Genomic DNA, 26,494 nt, shown 5'->3' on the forward strand with positions numbered 1-26,494 from the left:
CTCCCACTATCTCATCAACGTCTGCGGAGTGGTTCGCGCAGGACTCCTGGCTCCTGGCTCCGCTCGTGAAAAAGCTGAGAAGCAGCAGCCTTGGCCGCCGCCCAGCGGCCCCGTCTGTAATCTTCCTGCTCAACGTGGCTCACAGCAGATCTTAGCAGCAGCAGCAAGAGGCAGGCTCAGGCTCAGGCTGCCCCGAGAAGCCAGCCCTGTGACTTGTGACTCAGCAGGGGAGGTGACGGGTGGGACTCTGGCCTGAGGGGCCAGCACTGCTAATAACCGAGTGCTTCTGAGCAGAAGACAGGAAGTTGAGTCCCGAGAACAAGACTGGCAGCGGAATTTCAATCTAATGAATTCACAGTAATCCTCCCTATGGGTCTAGGCAAGCAGATCCCCTGCTTCTTGCTTCCTAAAATGCAGCCTGAACCAAGGTCTAGATTCCACGGCCAAACGACCCCTCTTTTCCTTTTCGGCCGCCCGCCTCCACCGCTACGCCCACCCCCAAGCCCGAGCAATTATACAGGAGGGTCCAGAGAGATACGGGTGGAGATTTTCCTTTATTCGTTTTTACTTTGGAGAGAAAGGGCTAGAGCAAAAAAATGATGCCAAACACACCAGGCCTCAGAATGACCCCTGCATGTGCAGGACCCTGATGGGCGCTCACTCTGGATCTGGTGACTGACAAATGTGCCCCCCGAAGAGAATGACCCCACAACTGCAAAAGCCCCCTTGACCCTTCCCCTTTTTCTTAATTTCAAGGCCCTCACCCACACCCATCCCGGGTAGCCTTGTCATTCCCAATAAGTGGATCTCCTAGCAAATTGGGCTTTTACCTCCGTGGTCTCAGACCCCACCTCCACCCCCCAAATAAACATGCATCGCCTAGAGATAAAGGGAAATTGACACAGGATGCTGGAACGTGGAGAGACCACATGCTTTATTTTTCATCATCCTCCAGCTTGGGAGAAAGGTTGCCCTCCATCTTACCAATGAGAGACAGGAAAAGGTGGTGAGGCCGCACCACCTTTCCCATTTCCCCAGGGGCCTGTGCCCATACCACTGCTCACGCCCTGGCCCTGCCTTATTTTAAATAAACCCGGCAAGAAGCCTTCTACATCTTCTCTCTGGAAAAAGACATTTGGGAGCTAGCAGATGTAGGGCTCAACTGAACATTTAAACCAATCTTCTTGCTCAGTTTCTGTTCAACCCAAAGGTCTATCTTGCTCTCCGAAGGAGATTTCTGATGCTTGAAGCCCCCAAACCTGGCTCCGTTGAGCAATCTGTGGGCCCCATTTAATGTTTTTAGTTGTAACCACCCAGCCTCCCTACATCCTCCCAGAGCGGTCTTGGGTTTCTCTCAGCATCTTCCCCCATGGTCTGCCGTGGTGCCCTGACGTGGAAGTGCCCAGGGTGGCAGGGGAAGTGTCAGGTGCCCTTGCTTTCTGTCCTCTCTTCATCAGCCGTCTGGGCATTGCTGATGGCTCGAAGCTGCCCCTGGGCCGCAGGCTTCACCGATAGGACCAAGCGTTTTCGGAACGTCTCACAGAGCACGATGTACACAAAGGGGTTGAGGCAGCTGTTGGCATAGCCCAAGCTGATGGCCGCGTTGTACAGGTAGACAAAGGTGAGCGTCGGGCGGCTGATGGACAGCTGGGTCAGCTGAAGCACGTAGTAGGGCGCCCAGCACACAAAGAAAACCAGGCAGATAGCGATGGCCGTGCGGGTCACCCTCTTTGTCCGCAGCCGGATGCTGCGTTGAGAGGCGGGGGCCACGGAGGATGTCATGCGCTGCAGGATCCTCACATACGCGCCCGTGATGACCACGAAGGGCAGGGCAAAGGCCAGGAAAAACTGGTACAGGGTGAACCAGTAGAGGTCAGTGTCTGGGTTGGGCAGGCGGATGCCACAGCCCACGGTGCCTCCTGGGAAGGGGATAAGCCTGGCGTAGAGCCACACGGGGGTGATGCTGATGAAGGACAGGGCCCACAGGAGGCAGATCACCAGGGTGGCCACGGAGGGCTTCCGGAACTTGGTGGAGGAGATGGGGTGGACGGTGGCCAGGTAGCGGTCAATGGCCATGGCGGTCAGGATGTAGGTGCTGGTGAACTGACTGTTGGCGTCCATGGCCGTGATGAGGGTGCACATGGTCTCTCCAAAGTGCCAGACACCATTGCCCATGAGCTGGTGGATCATGAAGGGCATGCCCAGGAGAAAGAGGAGGTCCACCACCGAGAGGTTGATGATGAAGATGTCGGGGACGTTGCTGAACCAGTGCAGCTTGGATTTCTTCACCACTGCGAAGATGACCACGGAGTTCCCAATGATGCCCAGGAGGCAGATGGTACCGAACACCGAAGGCATGATGATGTTGATGTAAGAGATGCTCCCTGTGCGAGGCGGCAGCCCTGGGGACAGAAGGAGCGAGCGTCGACCATTTGACATGCACTCTGCTCTCTGAGGACTGACCTCCTACTGGCGTGCTCAGCCTCCAGCCGTGAGCCTGCCCCCCATTCATCCTCCTGCCATTTCAGCTCAGGGCCCATCATTCATCTGGAATCCCCCATGCCACACTCCCTGCCCACACTGCTGCTAATCCTGCCCCCGTGCCCTCCTGCACCGGTTCCCTGGTCAATCCCATCAGGGTCTCCTGCACCACCTGTTTGTTGAAGGACCGGTCCTTTGCCTCCTGCATTTTCTCAGAAGTCACAGAGTCAAGAACCACAGCAGTCTGCAGAGAATTGTTCTGTGGGCCTCTGGGCTTCACCAGGAAACATCATCAAAACAGCCAGCAGGACATGAAACTGTGAGCATGTGTGGGTGTGTGCATGTGTTTTCTCCTTTCCTATTTGCAGCCCTGATCATTTCATTTCAGGAGTCGCTGATTGAAAGCTGGGTACTGATTCCTGGGCATCTCTGTGGGTGACTGTCTCCTGGAGGCTTTTGCCCATCAGGCCCACAGCCCTCCCCTCTCCTGGGTTCCTATCCGGGATTTCCTTGGTCCCTATCTTCTGAGCCTGGGCTTCCCAGGCTTCCTGAGTGACCAGAGACTGAAGCTGTGTGTTGCAGCCCAGCCACCCGAGAATTTTCTCTATGCACACCTTTCCTCTTTTTTCTTCCTCCTCTTATCCTTCAAAGCTAGAATTCCAGGGCATCTGAGCGCTGGAAATGTCCTCGCATCTCTGTGAGTTATCCCTTCCCACGCCTCTCCGACGAGGCAGTAAGGATGTTTCAGACCCCATCACACGTAGTTCGAGCGAAAAGCCAACGGGATCAGTGAATGAGTGAGCCTCCAGCTATCTCCCTACATACCACCCTCCAGCTTCTCTTGCTTGCTTTTCTAGCCTGGAATATTTTCTGCAAAGCATCTTTGGAACTCCTGGCAGCTCTCCCCTGCCTCCCTCGCGGCTGGTCACCATCCCCGGCCACTTCCAAGTGTGCCTTTGCCCGCTTCTCTGCCCCTGCCGTTTCATTCTCTTCCGCTTTTCCCCTGCCCCTCCGGGCAAAGCATACTGCACATTTTATCCCCAAGAACTGTAATAAAGTTTCGCCAGCAGTTTGGCTTAGAGGTGAAATCTTCCCATTTCCCACCCCCGGCGCAGAGGAGGCAGGACTCCCCTCCAACACGTCTCACCGGCCGTGGTGAGGTTATCCGGGCCATCCGAGGTGTTGCTGGCGTTGGGGCCGGTGGGCAGCAGCGAGGCTTCCAGGTCCATCCCGCCGGCGCCGGCGCCCGCTCGCCCGTCGGCCCACGCAGGCTGCGGCAGCCTCCCGCGCCGACCGCTGCGTCCCGAGCCCCGGCCCCCCGGAGCCCCGCCGTCTGGAGGGGGTCTTCCTAGGCAGTCCGGCAGCCTCCGCTGCCTCCGCTGCCCACCGCTCTCCCCTCACTCCTTCCCCGGCTCCCACTGACATCACCTAGACACATTAACATTCGGAGGCAGATGCGCGTTAACCTCTTCGGTCCTGCGCCGCAGCAGCTCCAGCTTCCGACTGCCTGCAGAGCCCAGCGGCGGGAGCCGGGCTCAGGCATCCCCATCAGGGACGGGGCTTCCTTCCCTCTGGCACTTGGGCTGTGTCTCCTGTGCCACAGGGGGTGCTGCTTCCCTCACGTGAGGCTACAAGACTCTGCAAAGGCAAGGAGCCCGGCCAGCCCCTCACCCCAGGTACCGGTGCCTGGGCCACCGGGCCGGGGGCCGGGGGTGGCTGGGAGCAGAGCTTGGGAAGGGAAGGCTTGAAGCACAGCACGCCTGCCCCCAGGCCACCCTCGGCCCCTTCCCAGCGCCCCGATGGATTCCAGCCTTCAGAAGCTGAGGAGTTGTTGGCTGCTGAGCCCTTGCAGGCACTCAGAGGCGGTTCAGGTCACCCCATGTTGGTGATGGCCAGGGTCTCGGGGACCAGAAGGGGACAAACTCCCTTCTGCCCAGGATCAGCATGGACCAGGCTTAGAGAGATGCTCTTAGGTCCTTGAGGTTTTACCTGGAACTCCTTGAGAGAAATTTCAGAACAAAGACCCCCAAAGAGATCATCAGGAACAGCCTGAGAGGGCAAAGCATTGAGTGGATTCTCGGCACAGGCATCCTGCTGCCAGCTTCTAATGCCCCTCAGAGCCCAGAGCCACCACCAGACCCGCTGCCGGACTCAGGAGCCGTGGGTTCAAGGTAACCACAGTCTGATCCATACGTACTTCTTCAGTCTTATTTATTTGCTTCATCCAACAAATATTTATTGAGCACTTACTACTTGCCAAGCACTGTTCTAGGTTCTGCAGTGAAAAAAACAACAAAGTCCTTGAGTCCCTGTCCTCATGATGATTGCTTTTAAGTTGGGGGTGGGAGAGCAGGCAGAAAATATACCCCCCCAAAAAAAGACAATTTATGATATTGGTGATCAGTGCTATAAAAAACTTAAAGCAGGGTGAGGGGGCCAGGGAATACTGGGGGAGGGGGAGAGGTTACTACTTTACATACGAAGGTCTCCCGGGAAGAGTCCTGAAGGAAGTAAAGAAGCGTGCTTGGAAATATCTGGAGGAAGAGCATTCCAGGCAGCAGAAATAGCCAGTGCAAAGGCCCTGAGGCAGGAGTGTGCTGGGTGTCTCTGGGGAACTGTGGCTATAGTAGAGCAAAGGGGAGAGTGGCAGGAGGAACTAGCGGAATGGCAGATTCTGTCAGGCCTTAGCCCTTGTCCTGGGACAAGGACTTATGTGCACGAGGCTCTTCTGAGAGATGAACCAAGGAGCAGCCGTGAGGGAGTGGGGACAACAAGACAGGAAAGAGGACGAAGCCAACAGAAGGTGCATTATCAACTTCGCTGCTGTGGGCGATGGGAGCTTGCATTTACCAGGGTCCTTGAAAAGTGCACAGACTGTTTCCCAGAATTGTCTGCCTGAAGGATGGGGGGCAGGAACATTTTCTCAGTTGCCTCGACCCCCACTGGTTGAGTGTTGCCACTGGGGCGTTGACTCTGCGCTCCTGGGTGCATGGGCGGAGCAGGCTGCTACGGCATCAGATGTGGCACAGAACGACTTTTGATGTGCAGCTCACACTTGAGGCGAGAGGCTGTCGGCACAAGGTGAATCTTGTGCTGGAGCCAAGAGGGCTCTGAGAGTGCTGACATCCTGGGTGAAAAGCGAACAGACCCAAGGTGCATGCCGGAGGCAAGACACATCAGCACAAGATCAGCTGAGCTCACACACACCTGTCTGCTGCAGCTGGAGTCAAAGTCAGAGGTAGCCGAGGGAGATGTGACAAGGGTGACCAGAAGCATCCAATATAAAAGACTATTGCAATAATCCAAGTGAAATAGGATGGTATCTTAGACCGGGGAGGTGGGGGTGGGGAGAAATGGTGGGTTTCTGTACATTATGTAGAGCCCAGAGGATTTGTTGCAGATTAGACCAGAAATGTACGAGAGAAAGAGGCATCAGGGATGACTCCTAGGTTTTTGGCCCAAACTACTGGCAGAATAGAGATAGGGAAGTCTGCGGGAGGAGAAGATTTGGAGGAGAAATGAAGAGTTCTGTTTGGAAACGTTACATTTGAGACATCTGTTAACATCTGAGAGAAAATGTTGGGTTGTGTTGGATGTGAGCCAGAAATTCCGAGGAGAGGTCATGCCTGGAGCTATGAAGTTAAATTGATGACACTGGATGAGCTCACCTAGAGGGTGAGGGTGACTGGAAAAGAGTTGTGAGGACTCGGCCCTGGGGCATTTCAGGATTTACAGGTTGGGAACATGAGCCTTACAGCCCACTATTTCATCCTCTTCCACCTGCCATAGTCTTCCCACCTCTATCCATCCACCCACCCATCCATCCATCCTTTCATCCAGCAAATCATTCTTGAGCCTCTGCTATATACCAGGCACTGTGCTAGGGTCTGTGGATACAGTGAAAAAAAACAAACAAGTGCCTGGTATCAAGGAGCTTCAACGACAGAGTGATGAGAGACAGATAATAACAAGCAAGCCAATAAGTAAACAAAATATCCTGCTCAACGCTTAGATCCAGACGAATCCAGGTAACTTAATCATGAAGGGATTTAGGTGTTTATAAAAGCACAGCTCCGGAACTATGCCACCCCTGCACTAGCAAAATGACTCTGCCTGATTGGAGAAATTTAAACCATGACTGAGCAGCAAGGGAATCTGAGAAGGGTAAGTTTTAGATTTCTGGCCTTTGCATGTTAGGTGTGGGGTTGGTGGAGGGGCTGAACAGTCAATCCACAATGGCAGATGACTTGTGTGGTAGGAAATGAATGGGAGGATGGGAGTGACTGGGGTCCTTTAAAGAGGAGAGTTAAGGACGTCCTCTTTGAGGAGGCATTCAGGTAGAATCCTCATCATCCTTTTCACTACAAATGACTAACTTAAACCATATCTCACTCTCCTTGCCAGTGACCGTTTTAGGGCTGAGCATCCCTCCTGGATGCCCACGTGCACCTCTCAAATCGTCTTGGCCACACCTAGTTTATATTCCATCCATTGCTGCAATGACCCTGCTCAGCACAGTCCCTGACCAAGTTCAGGTATAGGTACAGGTGTACCAAGCTCAGGTGCAGGTATGACCTGATGGTGCTTTGCCCTAGGCCTGCACCGTGTGCTTTTTACCCTCTGTCCCAATTCTCTCTGTTGCTGTCGTGACTTAGAATATAGGACCCCACAGAATGCCCACGCCGGAGCAACCTGGAAGTACGGGGGGAGTTCACTCCTTAGGGTGAACCGTTGGCCAGTGGGGGGTGGGAGCCACAGAAAGATGCTTTTCCCATTTTCCCCTTTTCCTGAGACACACTTCACATGGCTTCTCCGGGATCCCATGAGGTACAGCATCTGGTCCCTTGTAGTGGTGGACAAGCCCACACCGCTCACCAACTCCTCCTGAGAACAGAACTTTTGACCTACTCTCCTCCAAGCCATCTGGCTCTTGACCTGATGCTCAGCTCTGCCCAGCACAATCACGAGGAAGATCAGGCCTACGTACAGCAATAAACCCTTTCCCTCCTATCCATGTGCTCCCACTCACCATGCCCTACCCAGGGTACCCCAAGGGTTTGGTGTATCTCCCTGACTGCCCCCGTGGTAATATCCACCTGCCCTGTACTTTTCAGGACTTGGCTGTCATCTGCATGTTTTGAAGTCTTACTGGGGTCACTGCATCGGATTCTCACTTGCTCCCCTAACTCCTGCCTTGCCCCTTACACTATACTCCCTACCAAACAGCAGGAGTATTCTTGTTAAGATAGAAATTTCAGGGGAATTCCCTGGTGGTCCAGTGGTTAGGACTCAGTGCTTTCACTGCTGGGGCCAGAGTTTGATCCCTGGTCAGGGAACTAAGATCCTGCATGCTGCACGGTGCAACCAAAAAATATATATATATAGAAATTTCATCACCCTACATTGTTGAAAACACTTTAGTGGTTCCCAATTGCTTTCAGAATAAAGTCAACCCCCTAACAGAATGTAATGGACATGATATTTTTTGGTACCCAGGGTTGATCCCCCGGAAAACCACGGCCTTGAGAAGTTCTTTGGGAGGGGCAGTAGTAGCACCTCTAAACAGTCCTTGGTGGGAGCTGCTGGTGGGAAAAGCAGCAGGTGAAGTGGGCTTCCTTATTTCCGTGGGGATGTGTAGACCCTGGAGTGGGAGAAACCAAGTAGCAGCACTTTCCAGAGGAAAGTGAGCATGGTTATTATAATAGGCGGGGCCAGTGGAGTTACCCAGATTGGCTGCCCTGCAGAGGCTGATGTGGCTAATTGATCATGGAGTCTCTAAAACCAAAATATATGAGCAGCCCTTCACTAAGTTCCTACTTGATCTGTATATCTGAAAAAAACCTTCAGGTCTGATAAGCAGAGCTCTGACTTTAGCCACTTGGCTCTACTGGTCAGAGTGGGAATTAAGGTGGATCGAGTAATAAATGGAGTTTGACTGGAATGACTTAACAATAGTCCCCGTGGACCTCCAAAGCTATTTGTTTCCCTGCCCCTACTTCTATAGCTGGAATAGATAATCCCAGCCATTGGCAGAACTACTGTATTGGCTCTTGGATTGGCAGAGTAAGGGATCTGATGAGGAGAGAAGTCAAATGGAAATCCCTCTTTACTAAAGTGATAAGCCAAAAGCAATATTGCACCCCCTGGGGGATTGAAGAGATTAATGGTATCATCAAGACCTTTAAAGATGCAAGGTGGTGATTTTGTCACATTCCCACTTCACTCTCAGTTTGTCCAGTGGAGAAGGCAGATGGGTGTCAGGGAATGCCAGTGGGTTACTGTAAACATAATTATGTGGTGACTCCAATTGCAGCTGCTATTTCAGATGTGGTATCGTCGTTGGGGAAAATAAATACAGTCCCTGACACCTGGTATGCAGTTATTGATCTAGCGAATGCCTTTTTCTGTATTCCAAGAAGCAGAAAAGATCAGAAACCCTGCCTTTTTTTTGTGAGGGTCATCAGCGCACCTTTCCCATCTTGCCTCGGGACTTCATTATCTCTTTTGATGGCTCTTCGATTCTCAGACTTTGAACACGTCAAATGCCATGAAAATACAAAGGTCTGACATCTCAGTAAAGGTTTGGGGTCCAGTGTTCTGCACATGTCATGATCTTCCCTCCGAAGGAAAGCTCAGTTTACCCGACATCCCCTACCCCAAAAGAGGAGCCCCTGGAGACACACAGTTGGAAAAGGGAACAGCAATTCCCCAAAGGAGCAGGGAGCAGAGGGGTGCTGGACATGCAAGACCAAGGGCAGCCAAGTCCACGAAGTCTCCCCTGTTAGGTCTGGCACGCCTTGCATGCAGGCACTGTGGCTCTTATTCTAGTGCCAGGCACGGCTGCCATGTCAGTCAGTGGATTCCGAGTACACCCCAGGTCCCCTGCTCCAACCTGGCACCCTGCCTTTGGACATTTGCATTGTGCCCTGTACTTTTTCTTCACAGCAGTCATCACAGTTGTAACCAGACGTTTATTTATTGTATAGTTGATGATTGAATGCCTTTCCCTCACTAGATTATAACTTCCAGGGAGGCAGAGACCATGTCTGTCTTACCTTACTGTATCTCCTGGGCCTCGCCCAACGCCGGGTACACGTTAGACATTCAGTAAATCTTGGGTGAATGAACGGCTAGTAGAGGGATCGAAGTGAAAGCCCCTGGCACAGAGGTGGGCAGAGGGGAGGGGAGCACAGCAATACTGGCCGAGATCCCTGACCCCAGGGCTCCGCTCAGCCCCAGTGCTTCCTGGGCAGCCTGGCAGCAGCGGCCGTCACGCCTGTGGGCAGGCAGTGGACGCCCGTCAGCTGTGAGGCAACCCAGAGGCCACAGCCTCCTTCTGATGGAGAGAAAGACAAACGAGATCACCTTCATGGGTAGGGATTCATCCTAAGATTCATGGAAATCCCAAGGAAGAGTGGGAAAGCAGCTGAGGTAAAAACACTTGCATGAAATTCTGCCATGTGCTACAAGAGGGTGGAAACTGGAAGACATTATTCTAAGTGAAAGAAGCCAGACCAAAGCAAAACAAAACAAACAAACAAACAAAACATAGTATGACTCCACTTTTGTGAAGTCCCAGGAGGAGTCAAATTCACAGAGACAGAAGAAGAATGGTGGTTTCCAGGGGCTGGGAGGGGCGGGCGATGGGGAGTTAGTGTTTAATGGGTACAGGCTTCAGTTTGGGAAGATGAAAAATTTCTGGATGGTGGAGATGGTTGCCCAACAGTGTGAATGAAAATACCACTGAACCGTATGCTTAAAAATTGTTGAAGTCAATTTTCTGGGGTTTTTTTTGTTTTTTTGTTTTTGGCTGTGCTGTAAGGCATGTGGGATCTTAGTTCCCTGACCAGAGATCGAACCCATGCCCCCTGCAGTGGAAGCGTGGAGGTCTTAACCACTGGCCTACCAGGGAAGTCCCAAAGTCAATTTTCTGTTATGTATATTTTACCACAATTTAAAAATATGTTAAACAAACCCAGTCAATGAATCTGCTTACCCAAATGTGTTTCTGCAGAAATTTAGAAAATGCTGGCAATAGGAAAGCCATGTTACAGGCCTTAAAAACATTGAAGTCATTAAGGCCCCTGAAAATGGCTAGAAGACATTCTAATGATGGGAAGCATTTTCATAAGACATGTGCTAATTTTTTAAAGCTTTACTATAACTAGTGTTAACAACTTAGTGGAGTTGCCAAATATTAGTAAAATCACATATTTTTTTTTAAGGACTATGGCGAAGAGTCTCAGGCCAAGAATGTCACTGAGGAGTACTTCAAATGCAAGAAATGATCAAATAAAAAAACTGGGTTCTTGTTCCTCAAAAAATAAATACAATACAATACAATACAATAAAAATACATTAAACAGTTTAAGAATGGTATCACATATAGTACTTGAGTCAAGAGCTTTTTATAAGATTTCAAAAGCCTAATATATGTCATATTCTTATAAATTGCAGCTCCAAGGCGTGCTCAGTTAAATATCCTTTCTTAATAAACATGGAAAAACTAAAACACCACCACCACTCTGGGCCCCAGAGATTTCAACACATCAGGCCACATGCAGACCTGGGGCAGCTTTGCAACATCTTTGGGAGAACAGATCAAGGTAGGTCACTTGCCTTACTCTGTGGGCACCCAGCCCTCGCGCTATTCAAGAGAGAATCTGATTTTTTTTGCCTCTATCAAATATTAGGAATTCATGTTGGACAGCAAGTCTCCTCAAACCACAGGCCTGTGACCAGAGGAAAAAAGCTGCCTTCACTTGCCAGGAATTGTAAATTGTACTAACTGCATGTAGAAATTACTGTTTAAGGCCTGATTTCCTTAAAATGGAGCTGTGTGGGCTTCCCTGGTGGCACAGTGGTTGAGAGTCTGCCTGCCAATGCAGGGGACGCGGGTTCGAGCCCTGGTCTGGGAAGATCCCACATGCCGCGGAGCAACTGGGCCCGTGAGCCACAACAACTGAGCCTGCGCGTCTGGAGCCTGTGCTCCCCAACAAGAGAGGCCGCGATAGTGAGAGGCCCATGCACCGCGATGAAGAGTGGCCCCTGCTCGCCGCAACTAGAGAAAGCCCTCGCACAGAAACGAAGCCCCAACACAGCCAAAAAAAAAAAAAAAAAAAGGAGCTGTGTGATATTTGACATGAGTGACAGAACAATTCAGTGAGGGAACAAATAGACTTTTCAACAAATGATGCTGGGACAACTGAGATCCACACACACGAAAATGAAATTCGACCCCTACCTCACACCATATGCAAAAACCAACTTAAAATGGATCAGAGACCTAAATGAAATAACTAAAACTATAAAACTCTGAGAAGAAAATATAGGGGTAAATGTTCATGACCTTGGGTTAGACAAAGCCTTCTTAGATATGACCAAAAGCTCAAGCAAGAAAACATAGATAAATTAGACTTCATCAAAATTTAAAACTTTTGTGCTTCAAAGGACACCATCAAGAAAGTGAAAAAACCCACAGAATGGGAGAAAATCTTTGCAAATCATATCTGTAATAAGGGAGTTGTAGCTAGAGTATATAAAGAACTCTTACAACTCAATAGTAAACCGACAAATAATCCAATTTTAAAATGAGCAAGGTATCTGAGGAGACATTTCTCCAAAGGAGATATACAAATGGTTAATAAGCATGTGAAAAGATGCTCAACATCATTAGACATTAGGAAAATGCAAGTCAAAACCACAATGAGGAATATATTTAATGCCACTGAATTATACACTTACAAATAGTTAAAATCATAAATATTATGTTACGTACATTTTATCACAATAAGACAAACACCATGAGATACTACTTCACATCCACTAGAATAGCTATTATAAATATGACAGATCATAACAAGTGTTGGCAAGGATGTGGAGAATTGGAATCCTCATACGTTGTTGGTAGGAATGTAAAAAGGTGCAGCCACGTTCAAAAATATTTCCTCAACATGTTAAAGTCACCGCATGACCCAGCAAGTCCACTCCTGGGTCTACACCCAAGAGAAATGAAAACATGTCCACACAAAAACCTGTACACAAATGTTCATAGCAGCATTAGTCACGACAGCTAAAAATTTGAAGCAACCCAAATATCCATGCACTGAATGGATAAGTAAAACGTAGTATAACCATACAATAGAATATTATTCAGCCATAAAAAAGAACGACAGGGGAATTCCCTGGTGGTCCAGCGGTTAGGACTCTGTGCTCTCACTGCTGAGGGCCCGAGTTTGAACCCTGGTCTGGTTGGGGAACTAAAATCCCACAAGCCATGCAGCACAGCCAAAAAAAAAAGAAGTACTGATACATGCTACAACATGGATAAACCTTGAAATCGTTATGCTAAGTGAAAGAAGCCAGTCACAAAGATGACGTATCTTATTATTCTATGTGAAATGCCCAGCATAGGCAATATTTATTGAGATATAGAGTAGATTAGTGATTGCCTGGGAGGAAAGTGGTGGTGGGGGGGAAGGGAATGACTGCTAATGGCTAGGAGTCCTCCTATGGGGTGATGAAAATATTCCACTATTTATTGTGGTGATGGTTGCACCACTCTGTGAATATAGTAAAAACCATCCAATTGTACACTTCAAAAGGATTATTTTATGGTATGTGAATTATATTTCAATAAATCTGTTTTGGAAAGGTTGGTGGGGGTCCAAGGGCTGGGGCCAGAGGAAGGGTTGAGAAATGCCTGGTCTCTTCTTCCATCCTCAGGGCAAATGTCTACTCTTTGTCTCCCTCTTCGCCATGCCTCCTGGGAACCTCACCCAGCTACATCTTGCCAACCTTTCAGAGGATATTGGGGCTGCCCATTGGGAACCACCTTGAACACTCCGCTGAAAGGGGCTTCCTGGGAACACCTTGGACATCCGAATTGCAGTGTGAAGTTGGGTTTCAGCTGATTCTGCCGACGATGTTGGAGTTGGTACTCGGATGAGTTTACACCTTGGCTCTGCTGCTCACTTGCTGTGTCATCCAGTAAGTCTCTGACCTGCTCAGTGCCAAATGGGAACTGGAGTAAAGTGAGCCTGCCTCAGGATTCTCCTTGCTGTGGGAGCTTTTTTTTTTTTTTTTTTTTGGCAAAATGATAGTAACTAACATTTGCACAGCCTTTTTTGCACACATGCCTTATCTTAGCTGACCCTGTGGAATAGATATGATCCCCAGTGCAGATGTGGAAACGGAGGTACAGAGAGTTGGGTGAGTTTCCCAGAGCCGTCCAGCTGGCACAGTGGTGCTGGGCCCCAAGCCTTGGCCTTCGGCTTTTCTGACTCCAAATTCTGCGCTCGTTCCTCTCCACAGAACTCCCTTGTGTTGACACTTTCTTTCTACTTCTAAAATGCCTACGTGGAGAAAAACAATTTTCAAATTGGTGCCAACTCCTGTGTTTTCAACCCTTGGAGACAGCCCCTCTCCGACCGTCCCTCTCTGGCCATTTGCCTGCTCTAGGCCTCCTGCCCATTTCAGTTCTGCAGAGAATCTGGGCCCTGATTTCACCCAACTGAACAGGGCTGGGCTGGCTCACCCTGTGACAGTGGGTGAATGTTTCCAGGAAGGACTGAGGTGGGGGTGGAATGAGAGCCCAGTTCTTTTTAAAAGAACTTTAATCTCCAGTCTTTGATTATGGCACACAGGACCCTTCATGATCTGGCCTCTGCCCGCCCCTATGCCCAGTGTGGTTCTTAAATAGCTCGGCGTTTCCAGAAAGCGCCACATGCTTCTACAACATTTGCACACATTGACCCCTTAGATCTTTCTTTGCTTGTCCACCTCCTAAGCTGTTCTTCAAGATGCACCAGAATGACCTTCTCCTCCAGGAAGCCCCCCGCCCCACAGCTCCCTTCTGCTCCCTACCCCGTCCTCCATCAAACATCCAGCATGACACACATCAGAGCAGATGCCGTTGCTGCCCGCACCCGCCCCCCCGGCCCAGGTTGCTCCGCCAGGCTGCTGCACCCATCCTCCAGCTTCTGAGAGTGATGGATCCAAGGCCTCGCAGACACCCCACCTGTCCTTCGGTGTGGAGAATTGCCCTTGGCTGACAGGAGCCTCCTTGCCAGGGAGGTCACCACCCCCATAAGTCAGCAGCCAAAGTCTGAAAGGCGAGTAGAAGAGGCCAGTCCCTTTGACCGAAGGGGAACCATTCCACGGTGCAGGTGTGTCCACTCCACCGCCAGCACACACACGCCCTCTGGACCAGGTCAAGGCTAGACTGACCTGAGGCTTCTTGCTCAGCAATGACCTTCTTCACTCCTCCCTCAGGGGTACCTTCCTTCAATAAACCCCAGACCCCTGCTATCACATTCCACTGTGATGAACAGTTTTCTTATTGTGTCCCAGACCACACTCTGTGCTCCCCAGAGGCAGGGATTTATTTCTTTATTTTGGCGGCCTCACCTCCTAGTTGGGGACCTGACAGAGAGCAGGTGCTCTGTGTTGAGTTCTGTCCAGTTTCTGAGCTTCTGTGCGTCCCGGTCTTCCCGTCTCTGTCTCCCCCGATTCCTTTCCTCCAGGACCCTCTCCTAACTGGGCCTCCCTCCTCTCTTCCTCCCCTACCCACCAAGTGCCAGATAGATCCCTGCCCCCCCTTCCTGCCCCTTGCAACTTAGATTTGAAGGAAAGAGACTGGCAGAGCTGTAGAGTGGGTGGGGCCGGGGTGGGGGCAGCTATGCACCTCCCCCCGCCCCCCCCCCCGCTCCCCCTCCCTCCCCCGGGGACTGGGCAGCAGGAGGCTGTTGGCAGAAAGCATCCTCGGCCCCTGGTGGGCGGCTCCTCCAACTGCTGCTCTGGATTTCCCCTCGCTTGCTTTCTGTGCTTCTTCACTTCATAAACGCTTCAGGAACCGTGGTGCTCCCAGTCTTTTTCATTCGTTCCCACCCACTCACAGCACCAACCCCTGTCACCAGAGGAATGTCTTGCCTCTGAGGCTTACTAACTTTCCAGGCAGTATCCAGCTCACGTAGCAGCTGAGTGCGGCGTCAGCGGCCCAGGAAGGAGGGCACGCGCAGCTGATCAGATGCAGCACGTGGGTCTCAGCAGAGGCCTCCCCCTGTTGCACAAAGCAGAGAAGCCGGGGCCAAATCCACCCGAGAGGCCCGCCCTGGGAGGGCTCATCTCACCTAACTCCCCACAGTCAATCGTGCATTGTTTTTGCTGCCCCACCTCCATTCTCCTCATATCCCTCTGCAGCCCCAGCAGCCCCTGGGCTTCCAGCAGGTAACTTGGTGGGGGGGAGTGTAGCAACTGACCCCAGTAACCATGATGATTGGTCCATGGCTGGGCAGGTGACCTGTCAGAGCCAATGAGAGGCACTGAGACTCAGGTTCAAAATTCTGGGACAAAGGTGCTCACTCCTTTTAGCTGGACTTGAAACTGGAGAGGATGGGGGGATTAGAGCTACTGGCTCCAGGTTGCTACCAGGTGAAACATGAGACTGAAGCCATCCCTATAGAAGAAAGAGAGAGAAATTATAAGGAACTGAGCCCTGACTATATCCTGGAGTCCTGAGTCCAGCCATACCTGAAGTTGAATTAATACAAGGACTTTTGGACTTCTGTAGCTCAATATACCCCTTTACTTAAGTCAATCTGAGTTGAGTTTTCTGTCACTTTCTTGTTGAAAGAATCAATACAGGTATTTGCTACCCTATTTAACTAATTCTAAGATATACATTCTTTCCTACATTTTAACACCTCTGATGTTAGGAGTGTGTCTTACAATCAATGGAGACATCCTGATTGCGTCCTGATGGAGACATTGTTTGCAAATGTGAGAAATTGAGCACAGCTGCCTATATTGTCCTGTCTTCATCTGATTTAGATGCCCTGTTTGTACTGCACGTACTGAATTTAGTGCTATTTAAAATATCTTCGAAAAGATCATAGCATGATTCAGCATTTGGATAAAAAGTGATGATGCAGAAAGACAGGGATATGGAGCAACAGGGAGTGAAATTGATACCAGTGAAACAAAGTTTTCTCTTTGGAGAGACGACTACTCTTCTCTTACAAAGCAACAGCAAGTGCTTTGCAGAACCTAAGGCAGGAAGACAAACGAGGAGCAGGAGTTGTATTACATTTTGTTCCTAAACTGTGGGTAAAGATTGACTATCTACATACACCAAGCAATGGAGCCTAAAGCGGGAGAAACTGCCAATCTCACAGAAGAAATGAGAGGAATCTCCAGGCCAGGAGAGTTGCGGTGACTGGTTTATGGCTTGTCCAAGACTATCATTAAGACGTTTTGTCACAACGCAATTGGTGTGTTTTCTTTCTTAGTGGTGCATCTTATAACCATTGGAATATGTTATTACTCCCATTTTGCAAAAGCGCTGTTAAAGTCACTTGCTCAATGGATGGACGTAGAGATTGTCATACTGAGTGAAGTAAGTCAGACAGAGAAAGACACATATCATATGCTATCACTTATATGTGGAATCTAAAAAAACGGTACAAATGAACCTATTTACAAAACAGAAACTGAGTCACAGATGTAGAAAACAAACTTATGGTTACCAAGGGGGGAAGAGAGGGATAAATCGGGAGATTGGATTGACATATACACACTACTATATATAAAAGATAACTAATAAGAACCTACTGTATAGCACAGGGAACTCTATTCGGTGCTCTGTAATGACCTATATGGGAATGGAGTCTAGAAGAGAGCGCATATACGTATGTATGGCTGACTCACTTTGTTGTACAGCAGAAACTAACACAACATTGTAAATCAACTATACTCCAATAAAAAAATTAATGTAAAAAATTTTAAAAATTGGGCTTCCCTGGTGGTGCAGTGGTTAAGAATCTGCCTGCCAATGCAGAAGACACGGGTTTGAGCCCTGGTCTGGGAAGATCCCACATGCCGCAGAGCAACTAAGCCCGTGTGCCACAACTACTGAGCCTGCGCTCTACAGCCCGCGAGCTACAACTACTGAGCCCACGTGCCACAGCTACTGAAGCCCGTGCACCTAGAGCCTGTGCTCCGCAACAAGAGAAGCCACCGCAATGAGAAGCCACGCACCGCAACGAAGAGTAGCCCCCGCTCGCCACAACTAGAGAAAAGCCCACGCGCAGCAATGAAGACCCAATGCAGCCAAAAATAAATAAATAAATTTTTTAAAAATTTAAAAATTAAATGCAAAATAAATAAATAAATAAAGTCACTTGCTCAAGGTCACAGGCTAGGTCTGAACACCATGGACCTGACCATTATGTCACACACATCCCCCACCCTGGGAGGGCCCAGGTTCCCACTGGTCAAGGAGGGTGTGGAACTGGGACACTTCTGCCATCCCTGCCCTGCTGTCTGAGCGCCCTGGCCTAGGCTGGATGGGGGGAAATGTAGAATCAGGTGGTTCCCCTGTCCTGGCCTTCAGTACTATTTGCTCTCTAACTGAGTTCACTAGCTCAGCCCTAAGAAGGGTCTCCTGCTCCCAGATGAATTTTTGTGTCTACAGTCTGAGTAGCACCAGTAGGCTGTGCCTGCGTTACCGACCAGAGTTCTCGGTCTTCCCCAATCAATAGAAATTGACTAGAGGCCACAAAAAATTCAGGCAAGGCTTTATTGGGGCCCCTGCTTCAGCAGTGGGGCGTGAGAACTAACAACAGTTTCCCTTGCTTGCTTGCTCACTGAGAGGGGGAAAGCTTGTTTTTTATATGGGGTGAGGGTAGGGGTGTGTCCAGGGGTCGGGCCAGAGGGGTGGCTTAGGTATTTTGCCCACCCCTTAGGTGGTGTTGTGTGCAGGGGCATGTGCAGTACCCCGCTTTTGCTCTCAAAACCCTGTTTCTGCTCCAGGCTCTTCAAAAGTGGCGGTTGGGTTTTTTGGTCTCTTTGTAACTTTTGGGTCCAGAATTTGCCCCGACTGCACATGCACGCAGTTATTTTTGGTTCCATACAGTTTCTTTGTATTTTGTAGCTCCTGGAAAGGTGTGTCCAGGTGCAAGCATTGCAGCACTGCAGCAAAGGGTCCCAGGTCCCAGCAAAATGTCCCAGGTCCCAGCCTGTCTCACTTGGATTGTAGTTTTTTCCTCCTCAAAGCATTTTTGAACATCTTTGCATAAAACAAGATTTCAGTAGAGATAATATAGTCATTTTTCATACACAAAGTAATAGGAACATTCCTACTAGAGTTATCTTTCTACTAAAGCCAATGGAAAAACAATAGATATGTGGGACTTCCCTGGTGGTCCAATGGTTAAGACTCCCCACTTCCTCTCCGGGGTGGGGGGTAGGTGGTGCGAGTTTGATCCCTGGTCGGGGAACTATTATCCCGCATGCCGCGTGGTGTGGCCAAAAGAAAAACCAATAGATGCTATTTACCAAGGGGTAGCATGGATGGTGATTCAGTTTATAGACTCTGGAGTCAGACTTGAGCTCAAAGCCTGTTCTGCCACTTACTAGCTGTGTGACCCTGGGCAGGTCCCTTAAACTCTCTGTTTTCTCATTCGTAAGGTTAGGAAAATAACAGTAAGCAACAGCATCTACCTCATAGAGATGTTGTGAGGCTCAAATGAGATAATATATATAAAGCCCCAGAGCCTAGCGCGCATGCTAATTTATTTCACAACCCCGATGCAGCCCTGACCATGTACCAGCACTATTGTTTTCCTAGGACAATTCAGAGGACGGTTATGAGGATAAGTCAATATCTGTCAGCTATGAACCACATCTTCTAGACTCAGCATGGCCCAGTAATTCCTTACTTCCTTCTTAGCTCTTTTACACTTTTAAGAAGATACTTAGTATATTTTGCCCAGTGTGTTAAGCTATCTTTAGTGGGCATGTTGGTACGATTTTCCTAGTCCACCATGACCGGAAGTATAACATTTATTATTTATTGTCTTTCCCCATCCTCCACCTTGCCCTAAATAAAATGTAAGCTCCATGAGGTAGAGGTTTTTGTCTTTGTTCTCTGATGAAACCCAAGTACCTAGACAAGCTTGTCTTGTAACAGGTGTTCCATGAATACTTGTTGAACCAGCAGAGAAAGGAACGCAATAAAACTGATTAGCCCGTGGAGGGGTGGGGCCCCTAACTGGTAGAGGTTAGGCCTGGACCCGCAGAGAACTAACCAAGCACAGGCCACGCGGCCCGGTGTTGTGGCTTGGAAGCTGGACTGTGGTGCCCGGGGGTATGGGTTCCGGTCCAACTCTTCCATTTTCTACCTGTGTGACCTTAATTACTTAGTCCTCCTCTGCCTCAGTTTCCAGCAACTCACTGAGGACTAACCATTTAACGTGTAAAGCAGAGGGGTCAGCACCGTGCCCAGGGAGTGGCATGTGCTAAGCAAGCACTTGCCATTCTGAGGACAGAGGACAGCAATGTTGCAGCATCAGGCCCTTACGAAGTTCTTACTTCTCTTCCTAGTGCACACCTGGCCACACGGTGTCTTCCTTTTTCAGGGAGGGGCAAACGCAGCACCTCATTCACTCCTCTGTCGGGGTTGACCTCGTGTAGTGCTGGGGAGACACATGTTGCAGGGCTCCTGCCCTGGGCCGGAACTCTGCCTCCTGCTGTGTCTTATCCCGGTTAATCCTCCCAACACCAAGGAAGGCCATCTACCTAGAACATTCTGAGACAGCTCCCTTCCCATCTTCCCCTAGGAGCTAATCTCAAAGATTTTATGGGTCTGTGATCCTGTTTTGGGTCCCTTTTTCCTGCAGCTCTAAAAGGCACTATTTGGGGTCAAGAGAGGTACAGCAAGAGAGCTTATTCTGACTCTTTGGGGGAGAGAGAGAGAGACACTGTAAAATTTGAGGTCTTCTTCCTTATGAGTTTGGACAGAACTCTAAGAAGTGAGGTTTGATCTGGAAGGAGTGTGTGTGTTTGCTTCAGAAGTTTTCTAGACAATGTGCACCTGAAGTTCTCACACAGGTGGACTGAAAGCTATGAGGAGACCTGAACTGAAAATTACCCACCCGCTCTGGACCATCCTTAGAGCCCTCCCAACCCCCCTTTCTCCCCAGACTATTCTGCAGGCTGCTGACTGCAAGTGCTTGTTATTATTTACTCAGTCAGTGAACAGATATTTACTGAGCACCTACTATGGACCAACTCAGACTTGGAGAAGTATGCTGTTGGAAGGAGGGGGCACGGATCTCCACAGAATTTCCTAAAAGACAGGTGGGGACTTGCTTTAGGGCAGTTGGGAAAAGCGCCTTTTGAGAGGAGACAGACCCTGGGTGATGAAATAAAATTCATATTTTGAGGCAAGAGAAGAAAAATTTAAACAAAGTTTTTCTCTGCTCGTTTGGGCCTCCTTCCTCCCCTCTAGTGTGCACTAGGCATCTGCATTATGTGTTAACCAGAACTTCCCCACAGCAGAAACACCCGCTAAGCCATCAAGATCAATTTTTCTTCTTCTGGCACCAGCCATGTAACTCCTTAGAAGATGACATTATTTACTTACAACCTTATTAATGTTGCTAGTTCTATTATCTATACTCTGCCTATCTTACAAGATTATTTTTTCTTGTATTACCAAATGTGTGACTGAGCCTCCAATAAAGTAATGATGACCAGGTGACTTGGAACAATTGGCGAAATATATAGTTCTATAGGATCAATGATTGTCATAGTGTAACTCTAGCTATGGGAAGAAGCAACAAGAGGGAACCATTTCCTGGACCACAACAAACTAGTAAGAGAGGTGGTTCAGAGGCTTTTGGTGACTGTTAACAGAGTCTAGTCCAGTAATAGCACACTGAGTGGCCTGTCAATGAAATCCTCGCCTGGCCTGGGAATGAGCATTCCTGGTGCCATGGGACAAACTGGTCATGAAATGCCTCCCAAACCTTGATTGAAATTAATACTTAAAGGGAAAGGATTATAAAATAAAGAATGTTGCCCACCATCCAGTTCTACAAGAATCAAGTCATTAGCCACTGCAGTTGCTGATATACAATACGCCCTGCAAGGAATTCAGGGCGAAGATCAGGATGAGGCATTTTGTGTTCTGGGAAAACTGGCAGAACTGGCCCTCAGATAGTTAGATATTTTCAGGAGAAAATGTTATTAGGAACCCAGTTTCTTGCATCTTCTCATACTTAGAAAAGCACTAAAACCATTGACTAAGCTCTCTGTTCCTCGAGAAGAGTGGTAACCGGCCAGGATGTGTGCTTGATTGCATGCACCCCCTTTGTCAAAATCACAGTATATACTGCCCCACCCCCCTTACCTCTTCAGAACAGTCCTCAGAGCTTTTTGAAAGACTCTCTCCTGCTGGGTTATAATCCTCAGGTTGGCTCCAATAAAATTCTCCATTTCTTTCTTAGGTTGGCCACTGATTAATTTTTCATAGACCTGATGATGGGAAGTGAGATTAGGAGCTGGAGGTACCCCTGATGGGGGCCCTCTTGGGAAGATTCTGTTACTTAGGCCCCTTCCCCTGGGACTCTGGAACAAAACCTCCTAACTCCGGGGTCACTGGGGTCTCTCTGTGCCTGGCAGGTTGAAGTAAATTTCAGGAGGCAAGGCCAGCCCTTGCCCCAGCTCCACAAAGCAACCACTCACCTCAGCTTCTCAGGAATGTGATTGTAAAGAAAAAAATGTTGCCTGCTCTTCCAGTTCTACAAGGATCAAGCCATTAGCCAATGCAGTGGCTCAGCCCACAGACAGTGTGCCCAGAGGGGAATTCAGGATGGGGAAAAACGGGAAGCATTCTGTGCTTTGGATGGATATATGGGGCCCCTAGATAGTTAAGATACACAATTAAGGAAAATTTTCAGTGACCCCAGATTCTTGCATCTTCCTATACATAGAAAAGCACTAGGGAGTTCCCTGGCGGTCCAGTGGAGGACTCGGAGCTTTCACTGCCTTGGCCCCAGGTTCAATCCCTGGCCCGGGGAACTAGGTAGGATCCCGCCAGCCACGTGGCCAAAAACAAAAGAAAAGAGAAGAAAAGAACTAAAATCATCTACTTGGATGTCTTTCCTTTGTGATTAGCGGTAATCTTTTGATGCTTGACTGTGCGTTTTTTCCAGCAAAAAAAGTTCCTCTGTATCCTGGCTTCTCGCTTAACTCTTCAGAGCAATTCCTCAGAGCTGTCTGAGAGGCTGTCTCCCGGGCTATAGTCCTCATTAAGGTTCCCAAATAAAACTTAACTCACAACTTTTACGTCGTGCCTTTTTCTTTCAGTAAACAGGGACATCACTGGAGATTCAAGGAGGGGTGACATCCCAGGATCCTCACTTTTCCCACTCCCCACCATGTTGCAGTGTAACCTGAAAATTCTTTTCGCCCAGGCACTTAGGAGAATTCTGGCTGTCTCAGGTCTTCTGGGGGGCATGGGGCGAGGGGGTTCCCTTCCCCTCCATGTGAGTTTATCAAGGAATTTTTTTCCTGAACAAATAAACAGTGCTTCTCCCAAAAGGAATGCCAGTGAATATGGTTTTCTCCAACTCATCACCATCGGATTTAGGCCACAGCTTTAAGTTCTTTATTGTCATTCTCGTTAATCATCCCAACCCTTCAGTAAAGGCTGAACACACCGTGGTGTGGGGAAATAGACACAGGGTGAGAGATGGAAGCAAGAAGCTCTGGCCTGGAGCCTCTGGGAAGGAGGCAACATGGCCCAGGAGTCCGGGCTCTGACCCACACGGAGGGGCAGGGTGGCCCCCAGCAGCGCTGGGAGTGAGGGACACACACAGTGAAGACTCCGGAGACCTGAGTGAATGTCCACTCCACCACTGTGAGTCAGAGGAAGCTGCCCCATAGCCCGGCAGAGGCTGAAGGCTGTGACAACACGCATGTTTAGCCCTCATTTTACACAGGACAAGATTGACCTTCAGGGACACTCAGTAATTGACCTGAGGTCCCCTGGCCAGCAGGGCAGAGCCAGGCTGGGAACTACATCTGCCTTTCCACCAAGTTGCCCTGCCTCTCTGTTCTGAGTTTCTTGCGAAGTGTCTGTTTCCTTACTGCGCTCGCCTGGCACGTTTGGTTCACCTGTACCATGAGGGTCGTATGATCGATTAGCGTGACTCTTATCAGCATTTTTTCTGCTGCTGGTTTTTACCACACTCTGGTTTTCTGAGACTTGGGGAGCAGCGGGGCATCGAGTATCCCCGTCCATTCAAGCAAGACAAGATAATCCACTTGAGAATGAATCAGTAGAATAGCTGCCCCCATGGGCATGTAAAACATTACTTCAGAACACTGTCCTAGTCAGGTAGGACTTTGTAGGGAGAGGAACCAGTACAATGGGATCCCCCAACTCAGAGCACAGACAGACCTCCAGCTAATTGCTAGAGTCCTTACCCACGCCCCCCAGATCTGTGATTTGCCCCCTGCTGCGAAGGGCTTCAGGCATGGCTCATCCAGAGATGTGAATGATGTCCTGAGGACCCTGTCCCTCTCTCTCCTCCACTTTTTGGTCCTGCTTGTCATTGTTGGGCTTTATTCCCAAGTCTTCCCTTGCTACCTGACAACAAGATGGCCACTGGCAGCTCTAAGCCTACCTTGTCTTTATGGCTTATGAACTTAGAGGAGAAGACAGAGCATCTTTTCTTTGTTTTTTGTTTTTTTTTTAAGTCTTTATTGAATTTGTTACAATATTGCTTCTGTTTTTTATTTTTGGTTTTTTGGCCGTGAGGCACATGGGATCTTAGCTCCCCTACCAGGGATTGAACCTGTACCCCCTGCGTTGGAAGGCAAAGTCTTAACCACTGGACCGCCAGGGAAGTCCCCTAGAGCATCTTTTCTTAATGACTCTGGCAAGAGTCCCAGGGAGCACTCGGACTGGCCCACTTTGGCTGCATCCCTCTTCCAGGGGCATGGAGTAGTTTGGCCAGAATTTGATTGTATTATATGAGCTCTTTGGGGTAAGGAGCAGGGCTCAGATCCCCTGAAAGCACACAGACTGAAAAATATTTCTAAGGAATAGGTCTGGGTTATTCCCCAGAAGGTCTACTGGGCTGACATCCACTTGACCTTCTGGGTGTCACCCCCTAGCAACATGGACACTGTTGACCAACCTGTTTCAGTCAGACTGCTTCTGGCTTCAAAGAACAATACAAAGTTCAAACAAGCCTATAAATGGTGAGGAAATGTATTTATTAGGCCACACAACTGAAAACCCAGCAACCGATCAGCCTCCAGTGGTGATATAATCAGCTGCTCAATAAAGCTGGTCAGGGAAATGACGGGTGATTTCAACAAATGGTGCTGGGACAATTGGACGTCCACACGCAAAAAAAATGAATGTAAATGCTTACCTCATGCCATGCGCAAAAATGGACTCAAAATGGATCATAGACCCTAACGTAAGAACTAAAACTACAAAGCTTCTAAATGTACGAGAAAATCTTTGTAACCTTGATTTTAGGCAATGATTTCTTAGATATGACATCAAAAGCACAATCCATAAGAGAAAACTTATAATTTGGACTTCATCAACGTTAAAAATTTTTTCAAAAGGCACCATTAAAAAAAATGAAAGACAAGCCACAGAACTGGAAGAAAATATTTGCAAATCAAAAATCCAGTAAAGGACTTGTATCTAGAATATACAAAGAACTCACATAACTCAATAATAAGACATCCCAGTAAAATGAGCAAAGGGTCTGAACAGATACTTTACCAAAAAATGATACGTGGATGGCAAATACACACATAAAAAGCTCTCAAATCATTAGTCATCAGGGAAATGCCAACTAAAACCACAGGGGGATTTCATCACATACTCACTAGCATGGCAATAATCCAATGACTGACAATACCAAGTGCTGGTGACGATGTGGAGGGCTGGAGCCTGCATAGTCTACAAGTGGGAATGTAAAATGGCAAAACCACCTTGGAAAAGCGTTGGTAGCTTCTTTAAAAGTTAAACATATACACTTATCATATGACCCAAGCAGTCCCACTCCTAGGTATCTATCCAAGAGAAATGAAAATATTGTCTCATTATTCACAATTGCCCCAAACTAGAAGCAGTCCAAATGTCCATCAACTTGCAAATAGATGAACAAGTTATAATGGTACCTTGGCAGATGATTATCCTCCAAATGGAATTTTTCTCTGCAAAGTAGTTTAGAACACTGGTTAAAGGACTCTGGACTTACTAGCTGCATGCCCTTAACATACTTAGATTCCCTGAGCCTCACTTTTTTCACCTATAAAGCTGAAATATGAATACCTTCCTCATAGAATTAGAGTGAGAATTAAATGAGGGAATGTAGATAATGTGCCTCAAATAGTGCTCAAAACAGCTGTTTCTGGAGTATCAGTTTTACTTGAAGAATGAGGGGAAAGTCATATAATTTTAAAGGGAATTGATTTAATTATTTACTTTTATATGAAAACAAAAACAGATATCACACATATATGGTCATCTTATATATGGAAAAAAATATATATATATATATTTGACCCCTACCTCATACCATACCAAAAATAATTTCCAGAAGGATTGCACATCTGAAGCTAAAATAAATAAATAAGGAAATTTTTTAGAACAAAACATAGAAGAACATCTTTCTGACTTGGGAATAGGCAGATCTTTCACAAACAGGAAATGAAAAGTGCTGATCATGAATGAAAAAAATATTAAATGAATTCTATGAAAACTAAGAACCTCTATTCATCAAAAGACACCATTAAGGGAGCAAAAAGACAACCCACAAAATAGGATAAAATATTCTCAATATATATATCTGATAAAGATCTCAAAGCCAGAATTTTAAAAGAACTACAAAACAATAAGGAACAGATAGAAAACCCAAGAGAAAAATGGGCAAAGATTCAAACAGACACTTCACAAAAGAAGCTATCCAGGGACTTCCCTGGTAGCACAGTGGTTGAGAATCCGCCTGCCAATGCAGGGAACATGGGTTTGATCCCTGGTCCGGGAAGATCCCACATGCCGCGGAGCAACTAGGCCAGTGCGCCACAGCTACTGAGCCTGTGCTCTGGAGCCCGTGCTCCGCAACAAGAGAAGCCACCGCAATGAGGAGCCCACGCACTGCAATGAAGAGTGGCCCCTGCTCGCCGCAACTGGAGA

General features: G+C 48.4%; 1 protein-coding gene across 2 annotated transcripts; it reads right to left on the reverse strand.

Moving 5' to 3' along the window:
- On the reverse strand, positions 1 to 26,261 carry MCHR1 (melanin concentrating hormone receptor 1). Of its 2 annotated transcripts, XM_082419950.1 has the most exons (3): positions 5,332 to 5,376; positions 3,629 to 4,756; positions 1 to 2,402 (listed from the first exon to the last, which is right to left on the reverse strand). In XM_082419950.1, exons 2-3 carry the CDS (start codon positions 3,708 to 3,710, stop codon positions 1,423 to 1,425), a joined length of 1,062 nt encoding a protein of 353 aa, XP_082276076.1. In that variant the 5' UTR covers positions 3,711 to 4,756; positions 5,332 to 5,376; the 3' UTR covers positions 1 to 1,422. The 2 variants fall into 2 exon arrangements, with proteins under 2 accessions (XP_082276076.1, XP_082276077.1); XM_082419951.1 differs by lacking the exons at positions 3,629 to 4,756; positions 5,332 to 5,376 and adding an exon at positions 21,674 to 26,261.
- Positions 26,262 to 26,494: the final 233 nt, after the last annotated feature.

This window comes from Balaenoptera physalus (genome assembly GCF_965194825.1).
Source record: "Balaenoptera physalus genome assembly, chromosome: 13".
In the NCBI taxonomy this organism is placed as follows: Eukaryota; Metazoa; Chordata; class Mammalia; order Artiodactyla; family Balaenopteridae; genus Balaenoptera; species Balaenoptera physalus.